Here is a 25,859-nt window from a genome sequence, read left to right as displayed (position 1 = left end):
TAGGTTAAGATGACTTTCTTTTAAGTAAATGATTTCTGCATGCTAACTCATGCTTTTTTCTCAATTTTCCCTCTTTCCCTTCTCCCACTTACATTTCTCAGGACAAATGTTGGCTTTCACTTCACTGCCAGCCCTTCTCAACCTCAGGTAAGTGAGGGCCCCAAGAGTTATTAAGAGCCCACCTATTGGTATTACCCTCAGAAACCATGGTAATGTAGAATCTGCATGAGATGTGGCTCTTGACCTTTCACAATTTGAGATGTATTTGCAATCCAGATTGTTCCTCCTGTCACTGGGATTTGGGACACAACATTTAATTTTATCCCCTTAGTTGATGTGAAATGGAAGACATGATATTTGTTTCCTGGTGTACCATGGTTTAATCTTCATTGAGCAGATTGTGTGTTTACTATGTCCCAAGTACAATGCAGATTGCATCAAGTGCTGAGAGCACAGGATAAAGAAGAGAGAGATACAAATTCTATCACTGTGGATGTGATACTTGGGATGGGATGGAGGAATAGGGAGTGGAAGGCTCACACCAAATAGATACACAAATAATTAATTCGAGAGTACAACAGAAATAAGCCACATTTTAATTTCTATAATATTATTGCTAGAATATGTAAGTTTCTCCTGGCATAAAAAAAAGAGTAGGAATGCTGACAAAAATGTAACAGGAGAATTAATTATTTTTGGTGTTCTTCATGAAGTCATAATCACAAACAGAATAAATGCAATGAAATGCTGATTACTTCAGGCTGTTTTCTGGTGACATTTCTAGCTATTTTTTTTTTTTTTTGGTCATTTTCTAAAGAGTATCAATAGCAAATTTAAAACAGGTTTATTTATTGTCTTAGTATTTATTATAAAATTTCTGCAGGCTGTAATACAACTTTGGTCCTAAATGCTTTTGCTTTGGATATAGTAAATCTGATATTAAAATATTTTTGAACTGTTGTAAATCTATTACAGTTACTGTTGTGCTGGTAAATATTGAGTAGCTTTTCTCAGAGAAAATGCCTTCATTTATTTTATAACATCTGCCAATTCCTTCAGTGTAAATACCTCTATCATGGCTGATTTCAAGATCATAGAGTTGGGAAGAGATGCATGCAATGAGCTTTCCCAAGTCTGTATGAACTGACTCCTACACATCTTTTAAAAAGTGTGGTGGCACATCCATGTGACCCTGCTGACTGCAAAGATGATCATAAGTTGAAGGCTAGCCTGGGAAACTTAACAGGACCCTATCTCAAAATTAAAAAAAAAAAAAAAAAAACCTTTAAAAGATTTTGGGCTCAGAGGTTAAGTGCTTGCCTAATATGAGCAAGGCTCTGGGTTCAATCCCCAGTACCAGAAAAAAAAAAAAAAAAAAAAGTTGCCCCTTTCAGTGAAAGTCTCTGTTGTGTTGTGCATATATGCTGCCACCCTGTGGCAGGAGAGGGCCATAGACCATAATCGGTTGCCCTCAACATTTATTGACCATTTAATTAAAAAAAAAAAAAAAAGGAATATTACTAGGTACAATGGGGGGATACCTAGTAAAAGACAGAACAACTTGCACTAACTACAGGAAGAGTGCAGTCTAATGAGCATGCACAGACTATGACAAATACGATCCATGAATATTGTATACACAATATAATAGAAGAGCTTGTAATCTAATAATCAATGACAATTATATATTATGGCTCCTTTTATTTTTAAAAATATGTAAATGTAAAAACCTAAATACTTTGTATATAAGCCCACAATAGAGTGACAAATACTTAGAACAAACTAATAAAATAAAACATGAAAAGTCTTTGATACCTATAAATGTCTTACTTTACTCTTAACTATTCCCATCTGACCTGTATTTTATTATCCTCTTTGCTTACAGAAGAGATTTTCTAATGCTGTAAACTCATCTAAAGTGAATGTAACTGTACATTCCCAGACAGCCTGTGTCAATCACTGCTTCTCCTCCTATAAGGTAGAAGCAGGTTGCTGAACTGACTGGTTGCAGAAACTAGGTGGCTAGTCAGGACCCACATGGTGATTTTTAGCCTAAATTCCAGCCATTGCTATGCCTACTTGTCATTTGCTTATTCTAGTTGAAATAGATTTTCAGGGCAGGGGTCAAAAACATTTGTTTGGGATTTATGGTAACTTAGAGAAAACAAGATTGATAATACTTGAACATATCGATACGGTGTCTATAAGTAGCAACTGCTTGCACAAATCATCATGAGAAATATATATGATGCTCAACATTGCCAATAGTAATCATAATAATCCTCTTGAATTACAAAATGCCATTCCCCTGAGCATCAAAAATTCCTTTTGGGAATTCCAGGCTCTCTACCTTTTAAAGAGCCCTGTATTATATGTATTTGAATCAAACTCAAAAATGAAGAGGGTTCTTGGAGGTATGACTGACTGTTACAAGGTATGAATAAACTTCAAACAGCAGCATTATCTTAATATGATTTTTCCCCATCAGAAACTTTTGGATTATTGAAAAACATTCCATTTTTATTGCTCTGGTTCTCAAAACAAGATTGGTAAAAACGATATTGGAATACAAATTGTGTCATGTTTTGCTTGTCTTTTAAAGTGATGGATTTATTAGAGTCCTAGGATGTGGGGCTCACTTGCATTATTTTCCTCAAAATCTTAATCAGAAGCTTGACATAGTTTCTCATTGACTTCCCAAGCTTATCATTATTGAGCAGATTCTCCCTTTCTTCATCATTAGTGACATGTTTAAAACTTAAGAGTCAATACTTATGGATTAATCTATATATATAAATAGTATAACTTCTTTCTATTAGAAATGTTTCCTAATTCTGATGATTTTTTAAGTGTTTTGATTCTGATGATTTTTTTGGCAAGTACCTTTAAATATGCCTGAGATTGCCCAAGATTGTGAACATATTTTAGGAGCTAGATATAGGATCTCATTTTGGAATCTAAATGTCTTCTTAAGATTCTTTGGTGGAAGGTCCAAGGGAAAGATTGGTGTAGTACTAATTCTTGCCTATGAGAAAGTGGTCAAAATGCTTGAAGAACAGGCTTACCTGCTTTTCAAGGTGAGGCTTCATATTTCACATTGGCCACACAGAAATAAATCTTGCCTCATGTTATATCCGCATATTTCTAATTCTAAGGGTTTGTGTGTGTGTTGGGCGGTTACTTCTTAAGTAGGAAATGAACAATTTAATTGAAAAGAAATGGTCACACCATAAAATGAAATGGCATCTTTGGGTGACTTTGTCATATTTCCTGCTAAATCTTTCTAACATCTGGCAGAGCTGTCAGTTGCTCAATATGTATGAGATGAGTGCTATCTGAAATAATAACAATTCATTGAGATTTGCATCTGAACTTTGTACTTGATAGTAGAGAATACAGTCCTATTCGTGTGAAAATAGTTTGAGTCCATCACTGTAAGTATTTACTAATATTAACAAATCATGTCTTTCCTTTTCTTTTTCTCAGTATTTTCTATACAAATTTCCCAAAGATGTGGACTCAGTTATCATTAAAGTGGTATCGGAAATGGCTTATCCATGTTCTGTTGTCTCAGTCCAGAACATCATGGTGAGTCCTGATATTTGTCAGCCTTCTAATAGGGAGTATTGTATTATCTAGAATAAATGAAAGAGAAGAGCAAGGACCACAGCATCCTCTTACACTATGTGTCTCCCCAAAATTGATCAATAATAAGAACAGTATCTTATGCACCTAAGTGCATGTTCATGTTTGCAGACATTTTTTAGAGAGATAAAAGACAAAGAATAGTTGGATTCTCACCAAAAGAAAGAAAGTAGAGTAGAAGAGAGGGAAGGAGAGAGGAAGGTAAGAGGTAATATGGATCTTGATAAAGAACAAGGAAGACCAAGTTGTGGGTTCCACAAGAAAAGTAGAATAGAAACCTACCATTTGTTCTGTTTTAAAATTTTTACTGTAATATTCAATGTTACCAGGTGTTAACAAAAAGAAATGGGGAATATGTTATATACTTTAAGACAATCTTTTCATAGTTATCTTGAGTGTAAAGTGACTTTAACTTGAGAGGCAAAGACACCAGATCTTAGGTGGGCTATTTCATAACTGTGCTGGGGAGAAACCTTTCATGGTTTCTGGCTTAGTAAGGACTCCCCTGATCTGTGATTCAGGTGGAAAAGCCTGGACAGGTTCTACATGTGACATGACATTATGTAACATTAATGATTCTTTCCTTTTAATCCTTATGCACACTGTAGTGCCCAGTGTATGATCTTGACCACAATGTGGAATTTAATGGTGTCTATCAGTCCATGACCAAGAAAGCTGCCATCACACTACAGGTGAGACGTTGCTTCTGTGTCCACTCTTGTCATGACAATGATTAATCAGTAGTCAGTTTACCTACTGGATTTGTGTTTAAAAGAGATGGCTATCCCCTGTATACCTTGGATTTCTTTCCTCTCTGATTGGTTTAAAACTAAGATTGTTATTGGTAAAACCAAAGCTGAGTGATCACAAATGATGCTATTCTTCTAGGTAGGGATTTCTCCCCATCCATGGGGATTCTTGGGAACCCATGGTGCAGTGGGACATATATCTGACACACTGCCTAGAGAAATAAGGACAAAAGAATTCTACTCATTGGAAGTTGCCAATTTTTACAATGAAGTTTATCAGATCCACTTAAAGCAATTAAATATATTCTAATAGTCTGTACCAATAACAGCAAAATATGACTACGACTGGACAAAATGACAGATTCATATGAAGCAATATGAAGTGTTTTGTGCAGCAGTTTACTCCTTTGGTATTTGTAATTAAATTATTATTTCCATGCAAAAAGGTTCATACATCATAGCAGCATATTTTCAAAGAAACTCTGTCCTTGCCCTTGGAGTGGTACTGACTTAAAGAACCTGTGACTTGACCTGTTCTCTAGGGAAAGGTGATATTGTTCCTTGAATAATAAGCATAGAATGAAGAGGTATCAGGCCTCACAAATTCTATCAGTCTAACTTTAATTTTCAAGGGTCTCAAACTTGATATCCCAAATATCTTCTCTTGTTGTTAGTATTTCTTCCTTAGCATCTCAGCATCACGTGGTCCAAAATTAAAAAATGACAGAAAAATAATAGGGAACTTCAGATTTTACCTCACCCAGAATACTTCATTAATGAAGGGCAAGGCATATCAGTTCATGTCTGCCTTAGATGTATTTGTCAATAAACTTCTTTTAGAGTCCCCTCTTCAGTCTTAGACCATTTTCTCAGTGGGCAAAACATAATACCAGAAATTTGAAGATGATAAAAAATAATTCAGGGTTATAGAACTCTAATATACCTTAAAGGTTATCTTATCAACCATAGTACATTCATAGATGAGGAAACTGGGACACAGAGAAGCTCAAAGAGAAAGTCAAAATCAAGACTCCCAACTTGGGTCCTTCACCTCCCTCACCTGAATTATTTATTTAACTGCTGAGTGTATAACTTTTAGAAAAGTCATTTATCATTAGATTTTAAAACAAAAACTTAATATGCAGATATTAATTATTAAGTGTAGGTTATTGACATTATTTGTATGGTGCCTATCATAGTTCTAAGCACTCATGTGGGCACAAAATAGACTCAAACCATAGTAGTGTATCTGTTTAATTTCTTTGATGCAATAATTATCTTATTGTAGATAATCTGGAATCAATTACAGTTATGTGAGAGTCCTTTCCAAGTGGGTAAAGGGCTGGGGTGAACTCTACTTTTCCTCTTTCTTTGTGTCCCTACCCCCATGGACTTTCTCCCTTCTTCTCACTGTCTTCCTTATGGGCCTATCATAAGGTTGTTATGTCTTACACAGAAGAAGGATTTTCCAGATGAGCAGTTCTTCGTGGTGTTTGTGATAAAACCTGAAGACTACGCGTGTGGAGGATCATTCTTCATCCAGGGTAAGAGATAGTGAGAAATACCTGGAAGGGAATGAAAGGAAGCCACAAGTTTATCTCTAGTTCCCATTACGGGTCCATCAGCAGTGACTTGGCAGGGCAGTCTGAGAGACACTTGAGGAAGAAAATAACAGACTAAAGGTATTATTGATGCTGCAAAATGTCATTTAGTACATCCTAACATTTTAAAGTCTTATACTCCCTCAGGCCATGTAAGTAAACTCGCTCCGTTGGCCCTTTACTCAGCAAATATTTGTAATTGTGAAGTAAAGATATTACACAGTGGGTCAAGGTCTATTTCCTGAGTTTCCTAAGATAGAACCCTTATATTTATCAGTAGTAATCATTTCTATAAATACGTACAAGAAAAATTTAGAGTTTACCATTCAGGTTGCCAAAGTTATACCACATAAGATAGTAAGAAAGCTGAGTATGATGGCTTTATCCCAAAGATAAGGGGTTATGTGAGCTCTCAGGCATAGTACAAAGAGTTATGGGTAACTACCCAGTTCTACCTTGGGAATGGAATAGGCTGTTAATTGACAATATAGATCTCCCATCCCCTGCTGAAGAACAATTTATGACCAACACAGAGAGTATTTACTGTTGAGTATAACATGGTTCATTCAGTGTTTGGGTGAAATTTCTGCTAGCATGCTCTTTAATTTCTTAATTACATAGCTGTGGAGTTTTACCAGTGTCAGTGTTCCTTAGTAAACTATAAGCCGCTCAAGGAAAAAACAACTTTTTACTGGCCAGAAGAAAAATGCAAAATAAAGGAAAACATAGCTTTCTGTTTTTTACAACTGTTTTCTTCAGAACTCTGTGGACATAAAGGGAAGGACCAAATCCTTCTTCACTGAAGGAAGGACTCTGCAGTCTCTTTTGCATCAGTTGGTGCAACTAAAATGTATTCAGGCAAAGGCCAAATTGAGACTTTTAACCAAAAGGAATATTAGATAGTTTGAAGATTTGAAAGTTAGGTTTTCCTCCTTTTCTTGTTAACATGAAATTCAGCAGCCAGAGTTAATTCTGGACATTTTTGTACAACTACTCAGAAGAGAGGACAAGAATTTCATATCTGATCTATTGCACCTTCTGCTTTGTTTTTGTTTTTGTTTGGTTGGTTTGTTTTTTGTTTTGTTTTTATCAGAAAATGAGAACCAGACTTGGAATCTACAACGAACAAAGAAACTTAAAGTGACCATCGTTCCTTCCATTAAAGGTCAGTGTTGACTCTGGGATGTGGTGGAGAGACTCCTATGTCAGGACATTTCTCACACATGGTTCAACACTGTCATCCTCCCAGAGAAGATCATCACAGAAAAACTAAAGTCCATTTGCCTTAGAGATAGAAGAGGGAATCAGGACACCTCATTAGAAAGGGAACCCAGTTCTAGAGCTGAATACAGCAGTCCTTCCCAAGTCTTCCCTGAGGAAGCCAGCTGCCTGAGGATAATAAGAAGGGGTGATGTGTGGATGACCTCCTGCACCTTTGCTGCTCTGGATGAAAATTTCTTGGGACTTAAGAAGGGGTATGATGGAGGTGGGCCCATTAAACTGTCCTGTCCCAGACGTAGTCCTCCTCCTCCTGAGGACAACCTGACCAACGTCATTTCTCTCTTCTCAGAATCCGTTTACGTGAAAGCCAGTCTTTTCAGTGTCTTCATCTTCTTTTCCTTCTACGTGGGATGCCTGCTCATGGTGTTTGTTCATTACGTGAGGTAGGTCCAAAGTTTCAAGGACTGTTCACACCTTTGCCTGTCTCCATGTAATGACAGCAGAGATTTTAGAGTCATATTGACTGGGGTCAAAGCTACCTCAGCCACTGACTGTGACCTTGGGTAGGCTACTTAACATCCTGGGCCTCAGGTTTCTCATGTAAAATAAGATAATAATTTACCTCATAGAATAGTGTAACTAGCAGAGTTCATGTCAGGGTCATGCACATGGTGAGTGCTGATACGGTGTTAGCTATTTTCATAATGAAAACTCAACCGAAAGGCAGCTTATTTTTTTAAACTGAAATCCTATAGACTGTAGGAAATGATCAGTTGTCCCTAACATGGAACTAACATGAAACCGCTTTAAACATTCTATCAAAAAGTAAATTTTATACCTAAAATAAATCTTGAGGTACCATAAGTAGCAAGAGTAATATGTTCTGATACCACATTACCAGGTGCTTTTCTACTATTATAGTATCAATTTTCCAGTAAAAATGTTCCTTTGGAGAAAAAGAAGGGAGATAATTGTGCCATAATTTAACCAAAGAAATTTCCCTTCCCAAGAATTTGGAGCCCCTCATAAAAAAAGCCAATATTTCTTTCACTCTCAGCAGGACTATCTTGAGAATTCCATTCTTTGTTGTGCTTTCTGGGAAACAAGTACTAAAGAATGGCAGGAGGTTTACAATAAACAAATATTCTCTCTCCCCTTGAATATGTCAAGAAAACAAAGCCAGCATGGAGTTTTAGGACTGTTGAGCAAGATGAATCAGTCTATAGGAAAATCTCTCTGCTATCTCAATGATACAGCTGTCTCAATGATTGAAAACTATCTTTGACTCAACCAAGTCCTTTCTGATCTTTAGGAAGCTTTTGAATTGAGATACTGCCTTCAAAAACCCTGGTACCATTACTAGCCAAATCTGGGAGAATTTAAGCACCAAAATAATTGAAAACAATGAATTACAAATCATTAGGTGAAAAATGGAAAGCCATGAGCCCATATATCATAAATAAAGGAAAGACTTAAATATCTGCGGATATATATCCAATGAATTCAACAACTTCACTAAAACAGATACCCATTAGGGAAAGTTGCCTCTAGCAAATACAGTAAAAGGGAGGGCTTTTGCCTACAGCAGAAGACCAAGAGCTGACTAGTAGATAGGAAGGGGATCCTGGAATTGGAAAAATTATCATTTTGGAAACATCATAGTAAAGACTAGATCAGGTTAGACATTTTCAACAGATGCTAAATTTAGAGGGGAAATCCTATGAGAATCAAGATATTTGTGTGACCTTAACGGATATTCTCACTAATTGCTTTCTAGTTGTAAGGGGAAAAGATAAGAACTATACAGAATTAATCAAACACATTGATTAGAATTAATATCACCAAGGAGAGGGTGGTCCTCTGAACATGACACCCTGAAGAAGACACGACATCACATAGGTGGTGTTTTAGAAAGACATATGTTGAATTTAATCATGTGGAAAAACTAGACACAAAATGTTCATAGAAGACAAAGGATAGGGCTGAGGCTATAGCTCAGTGGCAGGGCGCTTGCCTAGCATGTGTGAGGCACTGGGTTCGATCCTTAGCACCATATACAAATAAAATAAAGGCATTCTGTCCATCTACAACTACAAAAAAAAATTTTTAAAGAAGACAAAGGATATATGGAATTGTTTCATATCAAAGGTGAGTAAAAACATCTGACACCTAAAGATAATACCTGATCTCAGATTGGATCTTGTACTAGAAATTTTGATACTTGTATAATGGTTATGTAAGATAATACCTTTACTCTTTGGAAATATTTAAGGATAAAACTCTACAACATATGCAATTTGTCAAATGGTACAGAAAGAAAATTTAGATAGATACATGAAATACATAGCTAGCTAGCTAGATAGATACACATACAGAGAAAGAACAATAGAAGCAAATGGAGTAATAGGCTAATAATAAGTGAATGTAGGTAATGGGATATGGATGTTTTATATTCTATTCTTAAAATTATTTTCAAATAAAAAGTTAAAAACCAAAACCTCAGGGTAGGGCAAATTTTATACCTGGAAAGTATATATATTAACTGATCATCAGCTTTATTAATTTACCAGATCATAGTCACTAACATTTAACAAGTACCTGTTCTGTGCCAAGCAGTGTGCTGAGCCCTCTAAGTAGTTTTTCTCATCTCATGCTTCCAACAGTATTTACCACTATTATCACCATGTAACAGTTAAGGAAATTGAGGCACAGAGAGATTAAGCAATTTGACCAAAAATTACAGCCAGTAAATGAAAGAGCTAGGTTTTGAACTCAGGCAGGCTGGTTCCTCTCCTGATATCTTAGGCAGACTGATCAAGATGGGTCTGGAGTGGCCAGGGCATGTGAAGGAAGACAGTCCTGGCGAGGGAGACCTTACCAAAAGCCTAGGCACCCCAGCAAGGATACAATTTTAAAATGGTCCCCAAAGTTTCCAATTTTGCTTCAGATGAGCTCCAATGTCCTGGAGCTCTCTTCTGCCTCTCTTAGACTATCTCCACTTCTGATTTTAAAAAATAGGATTTAGTCTTAGCTAGCATGTATAATCAACACAGAGACAAAAAAAAATTAAGTAAATAGCCGATTAGAAATCTCTCTAAAGTTGTTATTCAACCAACTGAAGTGAGCACAGATTTCGAAACTTGTAGCTTAAGGCTCTGTTGAAACTTCTAGCTGCAAATTATTTTGCTACAGTCAAATGCACAAGCATATATTCTTTCTAAAGATAGACAAACTGAAAATAGAAATCTGGAGACATAAGAACCATGTGGCATTCTAAACAGAGGAATAGACTGGGGGAAATGCTAATGGGAGATCTCTTCCTTCACTGAACTAAGTGAAACAAAGTTTTCTGCAAAACCAGTTTTCTCGGCATAATGCCATCTACTTGATGGGTCCCCTAAACTTTAGTATTTATTAGTACAAGTGGAATTTGTGCTATGAGATCATGATGAGAAATATTGACAAGAGTCAGAGCCCTGCCCTCAGGGAGCTAAGATTGTAGTACCTTTATACTGTATTGGCACGTAAGCACCATTTCCTGCCCATCTTCCAGCCCCAATCCATTCAGCATTCTATAAAGAATGTTCAGGCCTCAGGCCAAGCACTGCATGTGTGTTCTCTTACTTGTTCTTCACAAAACCCTGCCAGATGTTGAGTCCAAACCACCTAATCCTGAGTACTCATCCTTCCCTTTGATTCTTTTATTAGTTATCCATTTCTACAATAATACTTCTTTAAAAAAACAACCACAAAATTCTAGCAGCATATGGCAATGAATATTTGAGTTTGCTCTTAAATCCATGGGTCAGTTGGATGGCTCTGCTAATCTGGCCTGAGTTCAGAGATCTCAGCGGGATGCAGTCATAAAGTGTGATTCACTGGAAGTTCAGCTAGGATCTGGTTCTTATAGACTGTCCTCAGCTGCTCTTGGTCTCTCATCACCCAGCAAGCTAGCCTGGGATTATTATCTCAAAGAGAGATAGCAGAAGAGTGCAGTGCCTCCTTAACATGTTGGTTCAGAAGTACTTCCTCCTCATTCCACTGGAAGGGGAATAAGTCATGAAGCCAGCCCAGATTCCAGAAATGAAGATGTAGACACTACCTTTTGATTGACAAAGAACAGCCATTTTTGCAATCAAACTAGACCAGTTCTCATTTGCCATGTTGTGATTTGTTCACTGGATACTGCCTGCCTCCCTCTAGCTTTGTAAATCATTTAACTCTAACAAAGAATCTTATCAGTTCCAAAAGCTAGTGCAAATGTGGAATAAAGACCATTAATACAAACACATAGTCTTCTATGCTGGCCAGTTGATATCACTACAATTATTAAAAAGCAATTTCACCAAAGCCTCATTTGCCAGCTAGAACATTCAGGCCAAATTGTAACCATTTTTCTTAGTGATATGCTTTGTTCAATCAACACATATGTAATTAGCATCTCTTATATTCCAGGCTAGACGTAACAGAACAAAAGAATCTAGATCCTTGCCCAACTACAGCTTACATGAGAGGGAAGAAACATACAAGCAAGTAAGCAATTAATAAAGTAATAATTCCAGCTAGTGACAGTGGTGCGATAGTGATTGGACTGAGACACCACTTTAGATTTTATTTGGTCAATAGGGAAGACCTCTACGGGCCAAGGCCTAAATAGTGAAGAGGAGCCAATCATGTAAGGATCTGAGGAGAGTGGCCAATCATGTAAGGATCTGAAGCAGAGAACAAGAGTAAAGGCCCTGAGGCAGGGATGAGTTTTGTGTGGCCTAAGAACAAAAGAGATTTGAGGGGGAAGTTATTCCACCAAACATACTAGGATCAGGGTGTGCAACCTCTATACTTCTCTACAGGAAGTGCATGAGTACTTCTGGATCCTAGAGAGTCTCCCCAGTCCTTCCAACCTCACATCCAAAAAGGAGGCTCATTTTGGGAGAAGAAAGCCACTCATATCCTAATTTTTTTTATAAATAGTCCCAAATGATAGATCTAGCTTAATAATAGCTTTATTGATATTAAATTGTGTACTATAAAATTCACCCCTTTAAAGTATGCAATTCATATATTTTTGTATATTCACAATTACACAACCATCACCACAATCTAACTTCAGAACATTTTTTTTCATTCCAAAAAAGAAGCTCTGAGTTCAACAAGATTGCAGGGTACAGATTACTATATAAAAATCAGTTGTATTTCTGTATACTAGCAATGAACAACCAAAAAATGCTGTTAAGAAAATAATTCTATTTACAAAAGCACCAAAAATTATAATAATTTAGGAGAAAATTTAACAAATTAAGTATAAGATCTGTACATTGAAAACTATAAAACATTGTTGAAAGAAATGAAATAAATGGAAAGACATCCTGTGTTCATGGATTGGAAGACTGTAATGTTGAGATGGTGTGGTATAAAGAATAAATGGTCCCCAAAGATGTCCATGTCTTAATCTCCAGTGAATTCCTGTGAATCTCTTACTTTACATGCATATGTAATAAAGTTATGGAGATTTTCTTGGATTACCCACGAGAGCCCAGTATAATCACAAAGGCCCTTATGACAGGGTAGCCAGAAGACCAAAGGTGGAAGGAGGAAACATGAAGGAGGAAGCAGAGGCTGCAGCAATGGAGAAGGGGCCATGAGTCAAGGATTGCAGAACACCTCTAGGTGTTTGAAATGGCAAAGAAATGGACTCCCCTGCAGCCTCCAGAAGGAATCCTGCCCTGCTGACACCTTGATTTTAACCACATAAAACATGTTTTATTGTTTCAACATCCAGAACTGTAAGATAATCAATTTTTATTGTTTAATGCCACTAGATATGTGATAATCAGTTACAGAAGTGGTAGAAAACCAATATACACTGCAATACCTTCCAAACTGATCTACAGATTCAATATGATCTTTATCAAAGCCCCAACTGGCTTATTTACAGAAATTGACAAGTGAATCCTAAAATTCATATGAAAATGCAAGGGTCCTTAGTAGCCAAAATGATCTAGGAAAAAGAACAAAGAGGACTCATATTTCCTGATAACAAAAGTTATTGTGAAGCTATATTAGCCAAGACTCTGAGACTGACATAAAGAAAGATATATAGACCAATGGAATAAAATTGAGAGTTCAAAAATAAACTCTTATATTTATGGTCAATTTTTGACAAGAATACCAAGATAATTCACTGGACAAAATATTGTTTTCAACAAATGGTGCCCGGACAACCAGATATCCACATGAAAAAGAATGACATTGTGCCCCTACCTCATACCATATACAAAATTAACTCAAAGAGGACCAAGCACCTAAATGTAAGAGCCAAAACTGTAAAACTTCTAGGAAAAAAAAAATATATTGGTGTAAATTTTTGTGGCCTGGTATTAGGCAATAGTCTCTTAGACCACGAAAGCACAAGTAATATAAGAAAAAATAAATAAATTGAACTTTATAAAAACAAGAAATTTTATGCTTAAAAAACTATCAAAGGATTGATAATACATCCTACAGAATAGGAAAAAATATTTGCAAACCACATATCTTCTAAGAGTGTAATATCTAGACTATATAAAAAATTCCTACAACTCAATTGTAAAAAGATAATAGGGTAAAGGGGAAAAAAATCATCAAAGGATTTAAGTTGGTATTTCTCCAAAGAAGATTTACAAATGGCCAATAATTATATAAAAAGATGCTCAACAACATCATTTCCCATTAGGGAAGTGCAAATCAAAACTACAAAGAGATGTCATACCCAAAAGACTGGCTATAATAAAAATTTTTAATGGAAAAGAAAAGTTGGCAAGGATGTAGAGAAATTAGAACCCTCATCCATGCAAAAGAGTTCTTACTACATAGCCTTTATGGCAAACAGTTTGGGAAAAGAGTTAAATACAGAGTTACCTCATACACAGCTATTCACTCCTAGGTATACACCCAAACAAACTGAAAACATATCCACAGAAAAATGGTGTACAGCAATGTTTGTAGCAGTGTTATTCACATTAGCTAGCAAGTGGAAACAACAAAAACATCCATCTAGTGAAAATAAATAAATGAAATGTAGTATGCTGCCACTTACACAGCTAAACCCTAAAGATCGGCAAGAGGTGATAGGAGACTAAGAAAGACACAAGAGGACTGGGGATATAGCTCAGTTGGTAGAGTGTTTGCCTCACATGCACAAGGCCATGGGCTCAATCCCCAGCATTGAAAACACACACACACACACACACACACACACACAAACATGTACAAAGAGAAAGCTGGGACCAGGTGGAACACTGACCTCTGATGGAGGAACAGTGTCCCAGAGCTAGCACAGCACATTTTTTATATAGGTTTTACCATTAAAAGGTTATTTGTGGGAAAGTTTCTGCAAAGCAGACAGGCTTGCAAACCACAGCACTTGCAAGATATTGTGGTTATCTTGTTATGCTCAGAACTCTGTTCTGGGCAGCTGGTATCTGAACTCAGGGTCAAGACTATAATTCCATGTCTTTACACAGGACTTCCTCAGGGCATCATCATAGCTCCTGGGCAATCTTGTCCTACACCTTTGCACAGAAAGTTCACAGAACAAAGCGTAGCCACAGCTCTAAGGCAGTCAAAGACCATGGTCTAAACCACTGCTCTTCAGAGTAGTATATACACACAATGAATATTATTCAGCCATAAAAGACTGAATGAATACTGACTGATGGATGCTATAACATGGATAAGCCTTGGCAAACATTATGCTAAGTGAAAGAAGTAGTCAAAATAGTTCATATGCAGTATGATTTCATTTATACAAAAGGTCCATAATAGGCAAATTTATAGAAACAGAAAGTATATTAGTGATTGCCATGGACTGGAAAGGAGGGAAGGAGGAGTTACTGCTGATGGGAACAGGCTTTCTTTGGGGGTGATGAAAATGTTCTGCAATCAGATAATGGTGATAGTTGTACAACTTTGTGAGCATATTAAAACTCATTGAATAGGTGTGCTTTATAGGGTGAATTTTACAATATGTGAATTATATTTGAAAAATAATAAATTATTGAGCTATTAAATGAATGGTACATGTACCTGGGAATGGAATCGCTGGTTCATATGGTAACTCTAACTTCTCGAGAGATGTGAAATTGTTTTCCAAAGTTACAGTACCATTTTACATTCCTATTGGTGATGTATCAGGGTTCCAATTTCCCTATATCCAAAGGTCCGTTTTTTAAAAAATGTTTTTTAGTTGTTAATGTACTTTTATTTTATTTATACATGGTACTGAGAATCAAACCCAGTGCTTCACACATGCTAGGCAAGCACTCTACTACTGAACTATAACCCCAGCCCCCAAAGACCTATTTTAAAGAGATCCTATCAGACAAATCTGCAATAGATTGCGTGGCAAACAAATGTAAAATGCTGAAGTTTTCACTGTCTTAGAAGCATATATGTGCTTGTTTGCAGGTTTCAGAGAAAATCCATTGATGGAAGCTTTGGTTCCAATGATGGTAAGAAAAAAAATCCCTAGTTTTAATTCGGAATGATGTTGAATAGTGTGATAACATCCTTTTTGTGCTATGTTAGACTCTCTGCCTTTTGCAATTTACAAACCCTCCCTTGATTCCTATCCCACATAGTCTAATCTTTAGTCTTTCTGCAGAAGCAGAGCCAGTGAGAATTGATTTTGTAGCTGATAATTATTGAGACATGGAGCTCACACTAAAAACCTTAACTTGGAGGGTCACTTGTATTCACAGACCTTCTGTCAGCCCTCATCTTTTAAAAGCATTTCTTCTTTTCCTAGAAATAATTGTTCATATCTATCTTGTCCCAAAACTGATTTGGGAACAACAGTAAGAATTTATTGTGTCAACTCTAATAAAGAGTTTACATTTCCTAGATTGAGGTAGAAGCTTTTTTGTTTGTTTACTAGGTTTCTAGAAAACCAAAATGTTTGAGATTAGTCAAGTATAATAAAGAATATGATAATTGGGGGTAATCCAGAGTGATTAAATATGGAACCATCATTATCTGCACTTTCCTCCAATCTAAGAATTTGAACAAAGGAATTCAGTTGCCTGATCATCTTATCAAAAGTTTAAAAAGTTTAAAAGTATTCATTTTTGAAAAGCCTAAATCAGGATAAGTTACTCAGTGCTGATAAAGTATTTGGTACTGAGTAAGAATCTGAAAGAAGAGATGATGAAGTGGGAAGCGAACTTTTAAGTCACAGATAATAGATGTTTTGTTCTGTATCTGCCCCACTTAATGAGTCCACAGGAATCTTAGAAAGATACAAATTCGCCCTGCAACCACCCAGCAGGACCATTTCTCCCTCTGCTGGAAGGCTTGCTTTTCTTTTTAATCTTCGTCTTCCTTAAAGTCAGCATGTCTATTTTTCCAGCCTTGCAGGCACTTTGTTTTAATGAACAACTGCCAATATAAAAGACTGTGCAGAAGAAGACCTACTCTCATAGCTCTAAATGCCAAGTGCTGTTTTCTCTTTTATTTACAAAATGTTTCAGTAAATTTATCTTCCTCTGAATCTTATCTTTTTCTTATAATGATAGGTTTTGCTATTAGTTTAGGTCTAATCAAACTTGGGACTAAGTCCAGTTGGATGGATTTCATTGGGAATGGATGGCATTTTTTATTGTACAAGTGCCTTTTTTTTTTTGTTTTTTCATTGTGATAATAATTAAAGGAATTCATGTTCCAGTTTCTTGAACAATAAAGCATAAATAGGCAGTATTGATATTTGAACCAGATCATTGTCCAAGATCAAGAAGGCTCTAAAAATTAGCTAAGAGGTACAGACAACCTTCAGGGACAAGCAGAAACAAATGAGTGACCAAAAATAATGAAGCTACATCATTAAGATCTACCTGACTGCAAAGAACAAAAACTGTAACCACAACAAAATAATGCCTCAAACACACTAAAACAATTTGAGGTTCCTTTACCTGGAAGGTGAGCAGAGCCATGGGGTTCAGGATTGAAGGAGTCCAGTGGCTTTGGTCCACTTCCCTGTCATTCCCTCAACTCTGTTTGGCTCCAAGGACTGGTGGGGAAGAAGCGTCTAGGCTCACACCCCTACCTGCCAACTGAGGAGGGAGGGCATTTTTCCCGAAGTCCCTCCCCAGCAACTTTCTCATGTTTCACTGGTCTTCAGGGAAACATACTGTTAAACTAGTCACTGCAAGGAAAAGGTCTACGTACACATCACGCAGACTCACTTTTGGAATTAGAAGGAGATCCTCTAAGACTAGGGTTTTTCAAAATCAACATTATTGACATGATGAGCCAGATAAGCCTTTGTCATTGGGGTTCTTCTATACATGGTAGGATGTTTAACAGCATCCTTCAGCCTTCCTGTTAGATTCCAGAGTACATTTCCTCCTTTTTACAACTGAAAATGTCTCCAGATCCTACCAAATATTCTCTTGAGACAATAGTGACCCCCTTCTCCTGCTTGAGAATCCCTAACCTAACACATCCGCTGCCAGGCACAGGTGAGAATGCTTGGATGAAATGCCAGCTTGAGGCATAGAGAATAGGAGCCTTTGTAATATAGGGAAGCTTTTGGAAAATTGGCACCACCTCCAGTGTCCCATGACCACTTGCAAGCCAAGACCAATTTGTTTAGACAAGCTCTTCTGGAGGGAAGAGCCAGTGAGTGACTGGGACAGAGCTTGAGAAGTCAGCCAGGAGAGAGAGTTAAAGGCAAGTCAGGAAGATCAGAAAGTTAATGTGAGTCAGCCGTGGGAGGGACCTTTGGAGAAGCACAAGGAAACAGAAATGTCTTTCTCTCCTGAGGTCAGGATCAGTGTGACATAGGGCACAGAAGTTCTCTGCAGCTCAGAGCTACAGGAAATGTTCTGAGGGATGGAGGCCAGAGAAAATGCTAGGAGAGCTTCTGAAAGGGGAACTGGGATGGTATCACACAGAGATTCAAGACTCACAGGCATCCCACACCTCCGTGGAGCTAAACATCAAGAGAACTTTAGTATAATGCTTCCGCCCTAGGTTTGATTGAGGTGAAGGAAATGCAGCCAGGTGCTATATAAGCTGCCAAATGGCAGTGGCTCTGTCTTGTTAGGTAATGATAGAAGGGCTGCATCCGAAAATCTGCTGGCTACTCTGAATTTGTAGTTTAACTAAGTTTTATTTGAAAAACACAAAATGTTGGCTCCAACTCTACTAAACAAGCAAATGGATTTCTTTCATACTTCATGGAATGAAGAAGATGAGACTCTGGAACCTGGGTGGGGTGGAAACAGCTGGTAAAGAGCCGACCGGGAAGAGACTTTTTTGTCATGGTCGGAATAGCTGGACAGTGGATTCTTGAGTCCTCACTTCATAAAGGAAAGGGCTTTGTGTTTTTGATCTGAGGGACACTGGGTAAGGCTCTGTGCTTTGGAGCATTTCCTCCACTGGCTCTATCAGTGGAGAAACCTCAAATTTCAAATACTTATTAAAGAGCCTCTACAGAAACTCAGTTGCCAACGGAGAAGAGAGAGAATGAAGCCTTCCTTGCAGGACTCCTTATGGTTGAGCCACGAACCACAGGGGCAATGTTAAGTGGAGGTTACTTTCTCAAGTGAGAGAGATGACAAGCCCAACAAGATAGTAGATTTAAGAAGCAGTGGTCAACTGTTAGTCCATTTTATGTCTGTATGAACAAGCTGTGTCACTAACGTAGACCAAACACGTTTGTCTCTTTCCACAATGAATAACAATAAATTATGCCCCTTGTGGCGGTTCTCCAAATACTCACAGTCACCTGATAGTCATAAGCCAGGAAAATACAAATTCTACTATTCCAATCTTAATTTCTAATATCCACAACACTCACGTCACACATCATACTTCACACAATGATATGTAAAAGGTCACAGAAAGAGTTAAGAAAGGATTCAGGCAGCCACAGGGTTACAGGATGCTGAGCCAAGAACACAAGCAGAGAGAGAGATGAATGCAGAGTCAAAGAGTCACTAGAGGTAGTTAGATAAGTTTAAGAACCAAAGAATTTGTTCAGGGTGCAGAGCTGTCAAAACACAGGAACTTATTCTAGGCCAAGGTCCAGATGGGCAGCAGTTTCACAATATCAGCTTGAGATGTCAGCTTGCAGTGGGCCATGCATGATCATCCCGGGCAATAGAAATGGCCATTTGTTAAATCCCAAAGACAGAGATTCAGAGGTCTGTCACTGTGGCGATTTTCCTGGGCAAGGCTTATGATGAGTGACCGACCAGGTGATGGGATCAGGATGCTGCCATATACACTCTTGAGGGGGCTCTTCACATATGGGTCTCCAAATATGAGTTTGATATGCCCATGCATCCATATATGCTTCTGATTATTTTCATAAGTTCAAAGGTGGTCATTTTTTTATTGCCGTGATTAATTTATTTATCAGTTTGTGTCTCATGGTTGTGCCAGGCAGATAGTGGTTGTTTACTTGTACAAACAAGGTATGGAATCATTCCACCTTAGCACTTAAACTCAACATGGAGTAACTCAAGTTTAAGCACAGCCTGAAAATTGTTGTTCTGTAATCATGGAGCAACTCAGAGCAGAGCAAAGCCTGCTCTCCACAGGGTCACTATTACAGAATATCTGAGGCTAAAAATTTGTAAACAAAAGAGGTTATTTAACTCATGGTTTTAGAGGCTGAAAGTATAAGATCAAGCAGCCCCATATGTTCAGCCCCTGGTGAGGGCCCCCTTGGCTGCACCACAGCTTGACAGAGGAAGTAGATAGACCATGTGCAAAAGGAGTCACATGACAACACAGGAACCTGAAGAGATTCGAAGCCCAGGCTTGTTCTTTTATTTGCTCTCTTGGGAACTAACTAGGGTCCTGTAAGAACTTTATTAATCCCCTGATCCAATTACCTTGCACAAGGGCCCATCTCTCAACATTGCCACACTGGGGACCAGACTTCTAATACATAAACCTTGAAGGATACACTGAAGCCATATTCAAAACCATGGCACTGACCAAACTGTGTCTTGGATAGAGTCATTATTTCATAAGCTACTTATCAAAGAGCAGGGTCCGATGGGGATAAGACAAAGAGCATTTTGAGTTTGGGGAACTCAAGGAACAAAACCATCATCAGCCTGCCTGGAAATGGGTTTCAAATTCTAGTCCTGATCTCTACTCTTTTTCAAAATTTCTTTGACTCCCCCCCCCATTTTTTCCTCTATGGAAGTTTTAATTTTATATCTCTCTGTAAAGATTAATGGTTCTCTTCAAGTCTTCTTCAACTTTTGAAACAAAACATGAGACTAGTTGGAGTAGTAGCCTATTGGTATAAAGATAACATTTCCTGATGGCTAGTTCACATCATTTCTGACTCTCTTCAGTTTCCAATCTCGTGACTCTTCACAGAAGAAAGGGGCAGGACAACTATAAATATGAAGTCCCTGAAAGACCCAAACATGCCCAACTGGAAATGAATTTCTTCTTTTCACATAGGGCATTTAGGATAAAAAGGAGACAGATGGCAAGAGGCTCATGCTCAGAGAAAAAATATACCCAAACAAGTGTCTTCATTAAGATGTGTTCATTCACAATCTTATGTCTGCTATTCCCATCCAGAACATTTTGATCTGTCCTGTAAACTGTTATCTTGTGTTTAATTCTGCTTTTTAAATGCTGTACAGTTTAAAATATAAATATGACCATGATTACACTTTGAAGTTTAGAAGGATATGCTTTGACTTTTTGCATTCTTAAAAGGCCTTAGACATAAGGAAAATTAGCAGAATTTTGTTATTCACCTTGGTTGATCTCATATTTAAAATTGTGCATGGATAAACCCATAGAGTCACTCATTTTTATATCTGGCAGTTGTACTGTACACAACAACCTTGGTGTTCCTATCCATGACAGAAGCCATGATATTGCAGTTGCCTCCAAGTGAACAGGGCCAGCAACTAAACCAAAATCAGCGTGCTCAATTAGGAGCCAGTGCAGAGCACAGACATCAGTGGTTCATCCAAGTCTGTAAAGACCTATACAGCTGACTTTTTCATTTTAATGTAGTTGTTACCTGACAAAACTGGTGATCCTTATTTGTTCCCTTGCTTTGATTTTAGTTTTTGGCTTTTCTTTCTTTTTTAAAAATATTTTTTAGTTGTAGATGGACACACAATATCTTTATTTATTTTTATGTAGTGCTGAGGATCAAGCCCAGTGCCTCACACATGTGAGGCAAATATAACCCAGCCCTGTTTCTTTTTTGATTACACATCCCAGAACAGGTTGAAACCTTCCCAGGAACATTTCAACCTCCTACCACAGAAGAACTTAGGCATTTTTCTGTGCACACTTCCACTTGTTCCATATCCCACTAACACTGAAAGTCTAACGGTTTCCCATGTCATTCTTTATGTACTATTTGCACAAGTAATAACTTTTCAAAATTATCTTTTAAACAAAATATATAGGTTAATGGTTAAAAACAGGAAGCTTAAACTTTAAAGGCTAATATAAAAATACTGAGGGAAATGTAAAAGACTACAACATCATCTAAGCATGAGACCACAGCAGGGGTTTATCTTTAGACTCTGGCAATAAACTAGACAGAAAAAAAAGGAGCACTGTGGCCTTACCCTACAGGGAATCATTGACAAGACACACCAGCCAATCTAAACAGCAAAAGTTGTTCTTACTTTTTAAAAAATAGGAGTTTATTAAAGTGGAGATACAAAGGAACCACAGCCTCCTTAAAAAATATTCTCAGACACTATGTGAAAGTAACATGTTTGTTGCCAGTTATTCATAGTTTGAAGGAAAATATCTGTACTTTTTCAATTAAGAGCCTAAGTTTTGGGATATATATATACGATGAGATATTATTCACCTTTTAAAAGGAGATACTACCATTTTTTACATGATTCTGTGGATGAACCAAGAGGATCTTCTGCTAAATTATATAATCTAGACACAAAGAAAACACTGTATGATTTTACTTATATGTGAAATCTAGAACAGACAACACATTGAATAAGACATAGAAACAGTGAGTAGACTTGCAGACTTGTATTTATGTAGGACGAATGAGTCTAATGTACAGGAGGACTCTAGTTAATAGTATTGTATCCTATATTAAAACTTTTTTCTAAGAGGGTGGTTTTTAGGTGCTCTTACAATAAAAAAGAAATAACTATGAAAGGTGATGGATATGTTAATTTGCTTTCCTATAGTAACCATTTCACTATGCATATTTCTATCAAAATAAGTTAAACATCTTAAATATATACAATAAAAATGAACCTCAAAAAAAAAGAAGATAAAGCCTGGGGTTGTGACTCAGTGGTAGCGCACTTGCCTGGCACGTGTGTGGCACTGAGTTCGAAACTTAGTACCACATATAAATAAATAAAGGTCTATCAACAATTAAAAAAATTTAAATTAAAAGGAAGGTAAATTTTAACACTTTAGCACTCACCATCCTCTGTCTAAGTGACCGGGCAAACTGTTCCTTCTGTACCTCCATTTTATCATATTTAAAATGATGATAATAAGAGTACCTACATCTATAGGTTGTTGAAAAGTCAAAGGACTAAATTCTTGGGGAGAACTTAAAAGAGTGTCTAGTACATTAAGTTTCCAATAAACAGCATCCAGTAGAAGTAGTAGCAGCAATAATAGCAATAAAAGCATTAGGAGCTACAGCAGTACTAGGGGGTGGTAATTGTGGTGGTACTTGTCAATAGTAGCAGTAGCAGAAGCACAACAAAGCTCTGTGCTATAACTATGGCCAAATCTGCCCTCCATCAAAAAAAGGAAGACAAATTGCACAGAGCATCTTCACTTAACATTTATTGTGCTCAAAAGATTTGCTCCCTCATACTTAAGAGACTGAAGGTAAACTACTTTTGTTTGTTTGCCTCAAACTTGGGTGAAAAGCATTGGTGGTATTGATGCTGTGTTGCATATGTATGGGTTAGCCCAAGGAAGGTCAAGAACTTTCTTTCTCTAAATAATAAACATATCAAGCTTACTAAGAACGCCAGGGAACATGCACTCTAAGGGTCAAAGTCTACATTCTGCGAGCTCTGGGAACAACCTTGCCTGCCAAGAACACTTGCATTAGCAAAAAGCCTTGCAATTCAGCCAGCTCTTAGCTAAGACACCAAAGGAAAACGGGTCTCCAACTACATTAGATTTGTTTCTCATCACCTAGCTAAAAGTTTGGAACCTTAACATTGAATTATTTTTCTTCCTGGAGGAAACAAACGGGTACACAAAGAGTTAAAAAAAATCAAACCTACAAAGTGGGTATTGAATATTTTTACGACCCACCAAAGGAAATGAAATTTGAAAGTTGGATGAAGAAAGTTGACTGACAACTAGGAAATATTTGAGGCTTTAGGTTCTTTTACATGTGTTGTGCATTGTACCTTTCTTGGAAGTTATAATAAATTAAATTTTCATTGAAGACACAGAAATGTATTTATAGTAAGGATATTTTAGAATATTCTCTACTAAGTTTCTTCACTTAAAACATATATCCTGGAAGAAATGTAAGACGCTGCCCAGTGGGCTGGGGGTTCTACTCACTAGTAGAGCATTTGCATAGCATGTGCAAGACCCTGGGTTTAATCTCCAGCACTGGAGAGAGAGAAAAAGAGAGTCAGAGACATAGACAAACTGGTTAATTGATTCACAGACTCTCTTTATCTGTCATGTGACACCAGCAATTTCACCTCTCAGAAAGGAATTTGTTGACATCCCCATCAGCCTGACATTATCCAGATCCCTGGCAGAGTTCAGAAGGCAGTGAAGATACGTTTTCATGAAATTCCATAGGTGATGCGGCTCTTGCAAACATTGTGGCACTAAGTCAGATTCCGAGATCCTGCCTAGATGCCTGCTAGTTCATAGATCTCATCCTCTCGGTTCAGTTTGGTTTAATTCTCAGAAAGGCATAAACTTAAAGGGATAGCATCTTGCCTAATAGCCATTAAGAAGAAGTCTGGGAAATATTTTTCTCTGGTGCTTATGATGGGGTGGCTCCAGAAAAATCCCTAGATTCTCAGAGCAATGAGTTCACTCTCCCTGACTCTAGGAGTCTTTATTTCACTGGAAATTTTTGAGGAGCATTATCTGAGTCTATTTTTCTCTTACTATCAAAACCAGTTGACTACAAACACACCTATTTTGCCTCCAGTCTATTCCTCAAAGAACTAGAAAAGTCAAAGGACTAAATTCTTGGGGAGAACTTAAAAAAGTTTCTAGTACAGTAAGTTTCCAGTAAACAGCAGCCAGTAGAAGTATAGACACACTGCCACAGTCTCCATGTCCTGAGTTCATGTTGTCAGCACTTACTGCTGCAGTGAGTGCAGTAACTTCCATCTTACCTGGATTTCCTGACTATAGTTAGGGAACTGCTAAATGGTATAACAATGAACCTCCAAACTACTATGACTTAACAGTACTAGATTATCTCTGGTATTTCTGTTCGGTGGTAGCCTTCCTCCCAGTGATTCCAGACCCAGGATACTATGCTTCTGCAATACTGTAAGGCAGGAGTCATCAATTTTTTTTTTTTTTGTAATGAGTCAAATAATAAATATGTCAAGCTTTCTAGGTCATATACTCTAAGTTGCAACTATTCAACCAGCCATTGTAGCACAAGAGCAACCATATTTATATTCAAACAAGGGTAGCTGTGTTTCACTAGAACTTTAGAATTGAATACTGAAATTCGAATTTCATATAATTTTCATCTGCCATTAAATATTATTCTTATTTTGATCTTTCCCCCAAACATTTAAAAACGTAAAAACCATTCTTGGTTTAAGAGCCATATAAAAGCAGCTAGTAGGCTAGATTTGGCCTAAGGACTACAATTTGGTGACTTTCAGAGTAAAAAGCAAATTATATCTAAAATACTGTGATCTGGATTAGAGCTACTTAGAGTTGCATTGTTTTGTGTTAGCAGCTAGACATAAAATGTTTGCCTGTTTGATTTTTTTTCACAGGATCTGGAAACATGGCGGTGTCACATCCCATTGCTGCTAGCACACCTGAAGGGAGGAGCAATTATGGGACAATAGGTATTTCCTATGATGAGCCTATTGGTGGAACTGTTTCCTGATCCTGCATAGATTAACATACAAATGGCATTCCAGCCACTAAGAACCATGATCATGGGCAAGTCAGTCTCCTATGAAATAGTCTTTTATTTATAACAGGAGTCGGTTAGATAATCTGGAAGCTTCCTTCCAGCTCTAAGTTTCTGAAGTTCTCTTGTTCCATTTCTTGGTTCTGCTAGACACACCTGAATCTGTTCCCTATAATGTTTTCCATCAACTCCCAAGGCCTACTAGGGACTTTTACATACTCAGCCCCAGTTTAGGGCATGAAAGATGTGTCACAGTGAGCCTGACATCAATTGATCAGTCATTGCATTCTCAGGTTTCAGTGGAGTAAGGGCAGTGGGAAGACTGAGGCAGCTTGGCAGGTGAACCATGGCGGTAGCCTGACAGCCCTCCATTTTGGCTACCTTCACAACTGAGCCTGCTCAGTGCCACCCAGTCATTCCTGTGGCAAACCCAGCACTAATTAAGCTGCCTCAAAAGAACAGAATCACTGTTCCTTGCCGCAGTCTGGCTGGGCACAATCAGAAGCCACTTGTCAAAAG

The 25,859-nt window shown here is 37.5% G+C and overlaps 1 protein-coding gene across 3 annotated transcripts in view; it reads left to right on the top strand.

Moving 5' to 3' along the window:
• The window catches only part of Sidt1 (SID1 transmembrane family member 1), an 80,748-nt gene that overhangs the window by 31,086 nt on the left and 23,803 nt on the right, over positions 1–25,859 (top strand). For 2 of the 3 annotated variants that reach the window (XM_048803291.1, XM_015478267.2), the window contains exons 4-11: positions 102–147; positions 3,487–3,588; positions 4,254–4,337; positions 5,851–5,938; positions 7,089–7,160; positions 7,566–7,659; positions 15,662–15,705; positions 25,198–25,272. In XM_048803291.1, coding sequence (XP_048659248.1) covers positions 102–147; positions 3,487–3,588; positions 4,254–4,337; positions 5,851–5,938; positions 7,089–7,160; positions 7,566–7,659; positions 15,662–15,705; positions 25,198–25,272 — 605 coding nt within the window. Of the gene's footprint in view, positions 1–101; positions 148–3,486; positions 3,589–4,253; positions 4,338–5,783; positions 5,939–7,088; positions 7,161–7,565; positions 7,660–15,661; positions 15,706–25,197; positions 25,273–25,859 lie in introns of those variants that run through there. The other variant, XM_048803292.1, reaches the window with a different exon arrangement.

Source organism: Marmota marmota, unplaced genomic scaffold, assembly GCF_001458135.2.
Source record: "Marmota marmota marmota unplaced genomic scaffold, marMar, whole genome shotgun sequence".
Taxonomy (NCBI): Eukaryota; Metazoa; Chordata; class Mammalia; order Rodentia; family Sciuridae; genus Marmota; species Marmota marmota.
The sequence above is the reverse complement of the archived record's forward strand: the minus strand, read 5'-3'. Positions and strand labels throughout refer to the sequence as shown.